This window comes from Bombina bombina, chromosome 2 (assembly GCF_027579735.1).
Source record: "Bombina bombina isolate aBomBom1 chromosome 2, aBomBom1.pri, whole genome shotgun sequence".
In the NCBI taxonomy this organism is placed as follows: Eukaryota; Metazoa; Chordata; class Amphibia; order Anura; family Bombinatoridae; genus Bombina; species Bombina bombina.
This window is the reverse complement of record NC_069500.1, coordinates 778,691,579-778,703,737: the sequence shown is the minus strand read 5'-3', so window position 1 is coordinate 778,703,737 and position 12,159 is coordinate 778,691,579. Positions and strand designations below refer to the sequence as shown.

The following is a 12,159-nucleotide window of genomic DNA, read 5'->3' as shown; positions in this document are numbered from 1 at the left end:
TTCTCCAAAGGCAATATGGCCACTTTGGCATGGATTGAACCGCGATATAGGCCCCCGACTCTGAAGGTTTTTCCCATCACACGGGAGACATTTAGAGAGTGGGACAAAACCATCTCAGCCCCAGGAAATATTTCCTCACTTTACTCCCTGCTCTTACCCCTGAGAGAACACCCAGGGATCCCACTAACATATCATAAACTGGCACATAGACGACCATATAAATTGAGAGATGGGACACTGCATTTTGCCCTAGACGGGGGTGATATTGCTCCTTTAGAGACCCTCCAGCAATGGGACGAGACCTTATTCTCATCTTGGTTTGCTCGCTCCCAAATCAAGCATTTTGTCGTATCACATAGACATAAGAGCAGGTTCAGCAGGGAACTTACCCCTTTTGAACAATTGTGCGTACAGCAGAACACCCCAAGACATACTATATCTCTTATATACAAGCTACTGCTAATACGAGATGACCAATCACTACCCACCTACACTGAAGCATGGGACAGAGAGAACAACACAGACACACATCCCATTGACTGGAGACAGGCGTTCCAAACAGCAGCGACAGCATCCTCCTCTGCTAATATACAGGAAATGCATTTTAAGCTCCTGAGCAGATGGTAACTCACTCCTGTAAGACTACACAAAACTAATCCACAGATTACAGATGTGTGCTGGAGGGGCTGTGGCCAGAGCAGAAAAATGCATCATATATGGTGGACCTGCCCAGTAATAATTCCTTACTGGGAGACAGTGTTTTCTGCAATTGCAGAAATAATAGGCGCTACATTACCATTCCACATACACACCTTATTGTTTCGGGGCCTCCCTAAGGTTCAAAGCAAAGTCACAAGAGCATTGCTCTTGTTGATGCTCAATAGAGCTAAAAAGCTCGTTCCAAAATGTTGGAAATCGGCAACCCCCCCGACATTAAATGACTGGCGTACACAAGTAACGGATTTAATTGAATTAGAAAGATACCATTTCATGAAAACGGTCAAATTAGACCTGCACTGTTCATTGACAGAGACTTGGGAGAAATACATCTCTCCCGCTAGACCAGATGCATGCCCCCAGGACAGAACCACATAAAAAGACCACGTTTAATTACGTAAAACCTTTAATGACCTAACGACAGGACTAACATTACAAATCTTTTAACAAACAGGAAACACGTATAGAGGAGCGTATTGTTGGCAGCTACGACTTCATATAAAGGGTCCTGGGTGCGGTCCCGCCCGTGCGGGTACGGGAAATACACGTATACTCACGGGTACTAACGTTACCATCCCCCCCCCCTTTTTTTTTCCCTCTCTCCCTCCTCCCCCCTCAACTCATCCTCCCTCACCTTTTCTCTTTCTGCTTCATCTCTTTCTATTTTCTTACAGGAATATTCATTGTTTCATATGTTATTAGGCAAGCACTTTTTTTTCGAATTAGAGACCACCTTGGGATCAGACGGTCAGGTTTCCGTCAGTCCTAGATTTTCTCACTGTTTTAATAGGATTATCTTGTAAAGTTGTTTGGTGGAAGACTTGATAAATTTCTAGTGCTCCTAACTGTCATATTTATAAGTTGTGCAATGTTTGCTTTCATATTCTTAAAAACCTCAATAAAAATTATTTGAAAAACAAAACAAAACTATTAACCCCTAATCCGCCATTAACCCACAATGCAAACTACCTATTAAAGTATTAACCCCTAAGCCGCCAAAGTCCACAATGCAATAAACCTAACCCCTAACCTAACCCCCCCTAACCTAACACCCCCTAAATGAACCCAAATTAAATAATTTACAAACTACTAAAGTTACTATTAAATTTAAAAAAAAACTAACACTACTTTAAAAATAAAAATAATCTAAGTATAAATTAAAGGGACAGTCTAATCAAAATTCTGGAGTAGGCTGTCCCTTTAAGATACAATTACAAACAATAAAAAAATCTAAGATTACATAAAATAAAAAAGAAAATTACCAAGTTTTAAAAAAATATACCTAATCCCTAGGAAAATAAAAAGCCCCCCAAAATAAAAACACCCCCTACTCTAATAAACTACCAGTAGCCCTTAAAAGGGCTTTTTGCAGGGCATTGCCCCAAGATAATCAGCTCTTTTACAACAAAATACACAAAGCCCCCCTGCTAACAGTAAAACCCCCCACCCATAAACCCCCCCAAATAAAATAACCTAACAATAAAAACCCTAAACTATCCATTGCCCTGAAAAGGCCATTTGTTTTACTGCCCACCCTATCTAAATAAAATAAAACTCCCCCCAAAAAACCTTAAAAAACCCTAAATCTAAGCCCCAGGTTGCTACTCACTGTTCCTCCGGCGGAGAAGGTCCTGTTCAAGGCGGTGAAGTTTTCTTCCAATCGGCGACCTATTCTTTCTTCTTCCTGGAACATCCTTTTTCGCAGCGGAGCTGAAGACTGAAGACCGCGGAGCTGAAAAGAAAACCGGTGACCCTGGAACTGAAGACTAGCGACCCTAGAACTGAAGACCAGCGACCGCGGAGCCATGGAGCGTGGAGGATCCTCTTCGTACGATCTTCGCCGCACACTGGATAGAGAATTCAAGGACGCGATTAAAAATGGCGTCCCCTGAATTCCTATTGGCTGATTTGATTCTTCAAATTCAAATCAGCCAATAGGATGAAAGCTACTCAAATCCTTTTGGCCTTTCAAATCAGCCAATAGGATGAGAGCTACTGAAATTCTATTGGCTATTCAAATCAGCCAATAGAATTTCAGTAGCTCTCATCATATTGGCTGATTTGAACAGCCAATAGGATTTGAGTAGCTTTTATCCTATTGACTGATTTGAATTTGAAGAATCAAATCAGCCAATAGGAATTCAATGGACGCCATTTTTAATCGTGTCCCTTGAATTCTCTATCCAGTGTGCGGTGAAGATCGTACAAAGAGGATCCTCCACGCTCCGTGGCTCCGCGGTAGCCGGTCTTCAGTTCCAGGGTCGCCTGTCTTCAGTTCCAGGGTCGCCGGTCTTCAGCTCCGCGGTCTTCAGTCTATAGCTCCGCTCCGCAAAGGATGTTCCAGGAAGAAGAAAGAAGAGGTCGCCGCTTGAAAGAAGACTTCACCGCCCGGAACAGGACCTTCTCCGCCGGACTTCAGAAACGGTGAGTAGCAACCTGGGGCTTAGACTTAGGGTTTTTAGTTTTTTTAATTTTATTTAGATAGGGTGGGCAGTAAAAGAGCTAAATGCCCTTTTAAGGGCAATGCCCAACAAATGCCCTTTTCAGGGCAATGGGTAGTTTAGGGTTTTTATTGTTAGGTTATTTTATTTGGGGGGTTTGGTGGGTGGGGGGTTTTACTGTTAGCAGGGGTGCTTTGTGTATTTTGTTGTAAAAGAGCTTATTATCTTGGGGCAATGCCCTGCAAAAAGCCCTTTTAAGGGCTACTGATAGTTTATTAGAGTAGGGGGTGTTTTTATTTTGGGGGGCTTTTTTATTTTCATAGGGATTAGGTATAATTTTTTAAAATTTGGTAATTTTCTTATTTATTTTATTTAATCTTAGATTTTTTTTTATTTTCTGTAATTATAGCTTAAAGGGACAGTCTACTCCAGAATTTTGATTAGACTGTCCCTTTAATTTATATTTAGTTTATTTTTATTTTTAAAGTAGTGTTAGGTTTTTTAATTTAATAGTAACTTTAGTATTTTGTAAATTAGGTAATTTGGGTTCATTTAGGGGGTGTTAGGTTAGGGGGGTTAGGTTAGGGGTTAGGTTTATTGTGTTGTGGATTTTGGTGGTTTAGGGGTTAATACTTTAATAGGTAGTTTGCGTTGTGGGTAAATGGCGGATTAGGGGTTAATAGTTTTAATAGGTAGCTTGCGTTGTGGGTTAATGGCAGATTAGGGGTTAATAGTTTTAATAGGTAGTTTGCAATGTTGGGGTTGGCGTATTTAGGGGTTAATAATTGACGCCTAGATTTAGAGTTCTGCGTTAGCCGTCAAAAGCAGCGTTAAGGGCTCCTAACGCTGCTTTTTACTACTGCCCGCTGGTATTTAGAGTCAGCCAGGCAGGGCCGCCATCAGGGGGTGACAGGGGTGACTCCTGTCAGGGGCCCAATGAGCCAGGGGGGCCCCATGAGGCAAGAACTAAAAAAAAAAAAAAATTTTTTTTTTTTTTTTAAATTTGGGCAGCCACCAGTGGGTACTACAGCAGAGTGCTAATTGAGCATGGGAAATGTTATTACAAGCAGTAAAGTATTAGCATTTTAGAGGATTTCTTAGTGTGCACTAAACCACAATGCGTAGTGTGAGACAGACTCGGCACTTTGTACAGTGTGTGCCTGAGTCAGACGGCAGATCACTTTCATTTGCAGAGGAGGTAGGAATTACTTAACAAATGTTTTTTATTTCTTTGTGCAATTTTGGATTGTAACTTCAGTGTGGTAGTAGTTGTATGGTGGGGCTAGGGGTCCATAAAAACACATTTTTTTAGCAGCAGTGGATTTATGATTATTTGACAATGCTGTAGAAATTCTATATTTAAAACCATGCAGAAATGTTTCCTCCTCAATACACAAATGGTAGATGCCCTTTTGGCAGATATGCATTTTATATATATATATATATATATATATATATATATATATATATATATATATATATATATATATATATATATATATATATATATATATATATATATATATATACTGTATATATATATATATATATATATATATAATTCCAGTTTACTGCCCCTTTATGCAAGGACTTTCCAGATGCAAGGAGGAATTATATTTTACATCTGCATAAAATTTTATACTCTCAGACTAAGATTGCTCAGTGTTTGAAATGAGACAGGTTAACTTAAAACTGTTCAGTTTACACTACAGCTGACTTAATTTTGAAATACATACCAACAAGCCTGAATCCTGCATTTAACCAGATCTAATGGTATGAGTACCACAGCTTATGGTCCCACCAAGACCATATAGAGTACAACATTTTCAAAATCCATAAGTACAGCTGACAGATGGGAAAATGTGTACACTATATTTGAAGTGGTGCTCTTGGTTGGGGAAAAAACAAACAAACATATGTCAACCTTTTAAAGGTACTTTTCTTCATCTAGCCATCTACCCAGCTCATTAATGTACAATTTTGAATTCACAGAATTATTTTTGTTTGCACATTTACAAATATGATTCTTTAAAAAGTGATCTCTTAATTTCTGCATTTTTTTTTATCATACATATCACACACTGTTGATTTAGGGAATGCAAGGTGCATAAATGTTTCCTCCTGTGAGTGTTTCTGTGGGTGTCTGTGTTTATGTCTTTGTGCTTTGGTTTGTGTCTCTATGAGTGTGTATGTATTTTTTTTCTGTGGGTCTCTCTGTGAGGGTGGGTGTGTATGTCTTTGTGCATTTTCTGTGGATGTCTGTGAGGGTGTGTGCATATGTCTTCGAGTTTTTCTATGGGTGTCTCTGTGAGGGTGTGTGTATGTTTGTCTTTGTGTATTTTCTCTGGATGCCTCTGCGAGGGTGGGTGTGTATGTCTGTGTTTTCTGTGGATGTCTCTGTGAGGGTGTGTGTGTGTGTATGTATGTATGTCTGTGTTTTCTTTGGGTGTCTCTGTGAGGGTGTGTGTATGTCTTTGTGTGTTTTCTGTGGATGTCTCAGTGAGGGTGTGTGTATGTCTTTCTGTGTTTTTATGTGGTTGTCTCTCTGTGTGTGTATGTCTTTGTGTGTTTTCTGTGGGTGTCTGTGTGTGTGTGTGTATGTCTTTGTATGTTTTCTGAGGCTGTCTCTGTTGGTGTTTCCTTGGGTGTATGTGCAAGTTTGAGTTTGTGTGTGTGTGTGTCCATTGTCTGTTCCTTTTTAGGACATTTTGACCTTACTACTAATTATTCACATCTTTCTACAGACTTTGAGACTAACAAGACCTTTCCGGAAGTAACCAATCCACCATTTAACCTTTAAATTATTGTTTAGGCAGTTCAGGGCCCTTCCTTTCAGCCACTGCATGCTGTTGTCATAATTTAGTTGTCATCTTCCTTTACAAAAAGATAATCAGAACTCCATATTTTGTTTTCTAAATCTCATTTTTTTTTTTTTTTTTACAAAACTGTAGTTTACCTCATTACTTGTCAGTTCAATGTAAACAAGTGCTAAGTGTCTGTTTGGGTGTCTGTGTCTGAGTCTGTTTCTTTGCGTGTCTGCTAGAGTGTCTATACGTGAATCCTTATGTGTAAGTGCGTTTGTGTGTTTCAGTATGTTACTACCTTTACAACATTTCCAAGTTTAAATAGACAATTAAGAATAAAGTGCATATACGTTTTAGTCACTTGGTCAAAAATTGCACATGTCAAAGGAGGGGGGGGGGGGGCCCTGATCAATTGTTGAGTCAGGGGCCCCAAAATTTCTAGTGGCGGCCCTGCAGCCAGGAAAGGGACTAACGCTCACTTCCAAGCCACGACTTTTCCATAACACAGATCCCCTTACGCCAATTGCGTATCCTATCTTTTCAATGGGATTTTCCTAACGCTGGTATTTAGAGTCTTGGCTGAAGTGAGCGGTACACCCTCTACCGACAAGACTCCATCCACAGAAAAAAGTCAGTAGTTAAGAGCTTTCTGGGCTAACGCCGGTTCAGAAAGCTCTTAACTACTGTGCTCTAAAGTACACTAACACCCATAAACTACCTATGTACCCCTAAACCGAGGCCCCCCCCACATCGCCACCACTATAATTTTTTTTAACCCCTAATCTGCCGACCGCACATCGCCGCCACCTACATTATCCCTATGAACCTCTAATATGCTGCCCCTAACATCGCCGGCACCTACATAATATTTATTAACCCCTAATCTGCCCCCCCCCGTAGCCGCTACCTTACCTACACTTATTAACCCCTAATCTGCCGACTGGACCTCGTCGCTACTCTAATAAATGTATTAACCCCTAAAGCTAAGTCTAACCCTAACCCTAACACCCCCCTAAATTAAATATAATTTTAATCTAACGAAATAAATTAACTCTTATTAAATAAATTATTCCTATTTAAAGCTAAATACTTACCTGTAAAATAAACCCTAATATAGCTATTATATAACGAATAATTATATTGTAGCTATTTTAGGATTTATATTTATTTTACAGGCAACTTTGTATTTATTTTAACTAGGTACAATAGCTATTAAATAGTTATTTACTATTTAATAGCTACCTAGTTAAAATAATTACAAAATTACCTGTAAAATAAATCCTAACCTAAGTTACAATTAAACCTAACACTAAACTATCAATAAATAAATTAAATAAATTAAATCAATTAACTACAAGTACCTACAATTAAATAAACTAAACTAAATTACCAAAAAAAACAAACACTAAATTACAAAAAATAAAAACAGATTACAAGAATTTTAAGCGAATTACACCTACTCTAAGCCCCCTAATAAAATAACAAAGCCCCGAAAATAAAAAAATTTCCCTACCCTAATCTAAATTAAAAAAGTTAACAGCTCTATTACCTTACCAGCCCTTAAAAGGGCTTTTTGCGGGGCATGCCCCAAAGAAATCAGCTCTTTTGCCTGTAAAAAAATAACACAATACCACCCCCCAACATTACAACCCACCACCCACATACCCCTACTCTACCCCAAACCCCCCTTAAATAAACCTAACACTACTCCCCTGAAGATCTCCCTACCTTGAGTCGTCTTCACCCAACCGGGCCAAACTTTTCATCCAATGGACCAAAAGAAGACACCCGGACCGGCAGACATCTTCACCCAAGCGGCATCTTCTATATTCATCCATCCGACGAGGAGCGGCTCCATCTTCAAGACCTCCGGCGCGGAACATCCTTTTTGACCGACGACTACCCGACGAATGAAGGTTCCTTTAAGTGACATCATCCAAGATGGCGTCCCTCAAATTCCGATTGGCTGATAGGAGGTCTTGAAGATGGAGCCGCTTCTCGTCGGATGGATGAAGATAGAAGATGCCGCTTGGATGAAGATGTCTGCCGGTCTGGATGTCCTCTTCTGCCCGTATAGGTGTCTTCTTTTGGTCCATCGGATGAAGAGTTCGGCCCGGTTGGGTGAAGCCGACTCAAGGTAGGGATGGGGAAGTTACCTCACTGAAACATCAGGGAGTCCTTCTTATTTGTTAATGTATTATTTGGATCTGCTCCAGCACCCAGAGTTGTAATTTGTTGTTTGGAGTGTGATGATATATGAAATGATATTTATATTTATCCAAACTAGTATCATTCTTCTACAATACGAGTAATTCATAATGATGACCCACACTACCTGCTAAACTTTATTAGTCCTTTATTTCTTCCAAACCAAGAGGAAATAAAGCAGACCTAACAGATGCAATTATAGCTGTATTTAATTTACATACAGAATGAGTGGATGTAGCCCTCAAGTAGTATTTTACACAGTGCGAAATCTCCATTAAAGAGACATTATAGTTTCATAAGAAAAAATGCCATTATGCTCATTGACACAAACATTTGCGTTTATGAGCTTGGACAAATTTATGTACCTGTACTTTATTTATTTTGCTAGACAGGGCATGCAGAGGGGTTAACTTCTATTAATGAGAGAAGAAACAAAATAACGTACATTAGAAATCTTCATTAATGCATTGGCATTATATGTTATAAAGTAACTATAATGTCTTTTTAATACCTATGCAAATATTTAGTGGTAAAATGGAAACAGTATTTTTCATGTTAAATGCCCATATCCATAAAGATTCAATATAGACTTTAAATCTTGTGTTCCTGTTAAAGTGGAGCTGTGTTCCTGTTAAAGAGCCCTTTATGAGTGGAACAACCAATACAAATATTCAGTGCATTCATGATGGCTAGATATTTTATTTCAATTTATTATAAAGATGTTGCATTTTATAGTTAAATTAGCTTGTAGCCCATTTTCTAATTAATTTGAAGACAGGGAAGTGTGTCTGATATATGTCAATAGTATGTTGACAACTATATAAAATAACTTCTGTAATGGATTTTTTTAAGAAAAGCTAATTTAGCCCTTTTTAACTCCAAGAGCCTAAACAAGAGCTGATTGGTACATACACAATGTTCAACGCTAACCTGTCAATCAAGCTTGTGTGCAAGAGTCTATGCACCAATTAGTGGCTAAAGTATGCTCTTATATTAGAAACTGGGAGCATGTAAGAGGTGCTAAGCATTGCATTAAAAATTCACAATTCTGTGACATTTTATGGCTGTTTAAAACCTGTCTCAATGTACAGTTTAATGTGTGAGTCTCTTGACTAACTGGGCATTTAAATATGTTTCTATTGTCAGTTGGTAATATTTATAATTATGTTAAAAAAGATTTCCAGGAAGAAAAAATAAAAGTTTTTTGTAGCCATCCAGTATAACAGATAAGATGTCAATTATAAAACACTAGAATTATGAAGATGCTGCTCCAATCTTCTCTCATCAGTTGAAGTCATTTAGTTATAACATAATGTTTCCTTCTGTATTTGAGTTACTTTTTTGTGTGCACAGGCGTCTGGCTTTGGGCCCTGTATTAAGAGATAGGATATAAATAAAGTTTTATTGTTAAAAAAAAGAGGTGATATAAATACATACATTTCTGTCATCCGTACAATAGTGCACTTATGTTGACATAAAGTCATTTAGTGTCAATACAAAGGAGTTAGATAAAATGCATTCTGAATACAATGATAGGTTAAAATCTGATTTGTTGAAAGAAAAAACAGGTGAAGGCAAATATCTACCTCTTTCTTTTCCCTGTACTCATTGCATTTATTCTCAATAAACGCAATACGTTTATTTTTTTCTTTTCTTCTTTTTGACAGCCACCTATTGTGACTCTACTTCTGTATGTTACTAATATCTGTGTGACACCATTTTCCTCCTTGTGTTTAAAAAACCTCAAAGGGACATTGTACTCAAACATTTCCTGCCATGCATATGAAAGTGCAATATTTATATATATATACTAGTCCTAAAGCCCGTTCACACGGGCCATTTTTTGCAGTACAGCGGTCCCACCCCTTGCTCTCTCTCTCCCCCTCTCTTTTGTGCTCTCTCCCCCTCTCTTTTGCGCTCTCCCCCTCTCTTTTGCACTCTCTCTCTCGCTCCACCTCTCTTTTGCTCTCTCTCTCCCCCCTCTCTTTTGCTCTCTCTCTCCCCCTCTCTTTTGCTCGCTCTCCCCCTCTCTTTTGCTCTCCCTCCCCCTCTCTTTTGCTCTCTCTCCCCTTCTCTTTTGCGCTCTCTCCCCCTCTCTTTTGCGCTCTCCCCCCCTCTTTTTTGCTCTCTCTCTCTCCCCCTCTCTTTTGCTTTCTCTCCCCCCTATGTTTTGCGCTCTTTCCCCTCTCTTTTGCGCTCTCTCCCCCTCTCTTTTGCGCTCTCCCCCTCTCTTTTGTGCTCTCTCTCTCCCCCCCTCTCTTTTGCTTCCTCTCTTTTGCTTTCTCTCCCCCTCTCTTTTGCTCTCTCTCCCCCCTCTCTTTTGCGTTCTCTCTCTCTTTTGTGCTCTCTCTCTCCCCCCTCTTTTGCGTGCTCTCTCTCCCCCTCTCTTTTGCGTGCTCTCTCTCCCCTCTCTTTTGCGTGCTCTCTCTCCCCCTCTCTTTTGCGCGCTCTCTCTCCCCCTCTCTTTTGCGCTCTCCCCCTCTTTTGCACACGCTCTCCCCCTCTTTTGCGCTCTCTCCCCCTCTTTTTTGCGCTCTCTCTCCCCCTCTTTTGCGCTTTCTCTCTCCCTCTCTTTTGCGCTCTCTCTCTCCCTCTCTTTTGCGCTCTCTCTCTCCCCCTCTTTTGCACTCTCTCTCTCCCCCTCTCTTTTGCACTTTCTCTCTCCCCCCTCTCTTTTGCGCTCTCTCTCTCCCCCCTCTCTTTTGCTGCCTCTCCTTTTTTTTGCTCTCTCTCTATCCCTCTCTTTTGCTCTCTCTCCATCCCTCTCTTTTGCTCTCTCTCTCTCCCCCCTCTCTTTTGCTCTCTCTCTCCCCCCCCTCTCTTTTGCTCTCTCCCCCCTCTCTTTTGCTCTGTCTCTCTCCCCTCTCTTTTGCTCTCTCTTCTCCCTCTCTTCTGCACTTTCCCCTCTCTTCTGCTCTTCCCCCTCTCTTTAGCTCTTTCCTATCTCTTTTTGTCTCTCCCCCTCTCTTTCTATTTCTCTCCCCTCTCTGTCGTGCCGCCCGGCCACGCCCACGCTCCCGCCCGGCCCACTTTCGCCGCAAACAGCATGGCTTGTCAGGTAAGGCCAGGTGTGTTTGTCCTCGTGCTGTCTCTAGTGCGCATGACAGCTTCGGACAAACACACTTGGCCTTTTATATTATAGGATATATATATATATATATATATATATACACACACACACACACACACACATATATATATAATAGTATGTTAGGGTGTTAATGTCTATGTAATCTCACCCTCAAACATAATTTCCTATCACAGTGAACAAGATAGCAGTTTGTTTGTTTGTTTTTCATGGAGCTTTTCACTGCTCAAATTAAATAAAATTTGTGACCTGCTCTGAAAGAAGAAATTGAGAAATGTGTTAAGGTTATTAAGGTTGCAGTAATAATATTTGTTTACATACAGCCGCTAACATTATGTATAGTAATTGCTTTATTATTGCATACTGTTACTCAGCAGCTCCTGCCAAGCACATTTTTTTTATAGGGACACAATAGTGCAAAAAAAAAAAACTGCTCTATTATGTTAGAGCATTTTATTATTGCACTGTTGAATACATGTAACTATCTGTTTAACCCCTGCAAAGGCAAGCAGCAAGGCACTACTGGGAGTTAGCTGAACACATTTGGTGAGCCAATGACAAGAGGCATATGTGTGTAGCCACCAGCTAAATCCCAGTATTGCTTTGTTGCTGCTGAGCATATGTACATGTGCTTTTCAACAAAGTATACTAACAGAACAAAGTAAATCTGATAAAAGAAATTTATATATATATATATATAATGTTCAAAGAGAGCACTCTCACCTCCAAAAACAAATGCCAGGGTGCCAGCGGGTAAATATAAAGACAAAGGAAGGCACTCACTGGTCTTTTTAGTGGGTAAATTTAATGAATAAAGTGTGACATTTCGGGGGGGACACTCCCCTTCCTCAGACAAAAGTCTGAGGAAGGGGAGTGTCCCCCCGAAACGTCACACTTTATT

The 12,159-nt window shown here is 39.9% G+C and overlaps 1 protein-coding gene across 1 annotated transcript in view; it reads right to left on the bottom strand.

The window, feature by feature from the left end:
• Positions 1-8,301: 8,301 nt before the first annotated feature.
• Positions 8,302-12,159, bottom strand: part of IFI30 (IFI30 lysosomal thiol reductase) — a 71,196-nt gene continuing 67,338 nt past the window's right edge. Inside the window, exon 7 of the mRNA XM_053702940.1 lies at positions 8,302-9,540. Coding sequence (XP_053558915.1) covers positions 9,469-9,540 — 72 coding nt within the window. The 3' untranslated portion in view covers positions 8,302-9,468. The remainder of the gene's footprint in view (positions 9,541-12,159) is intronic.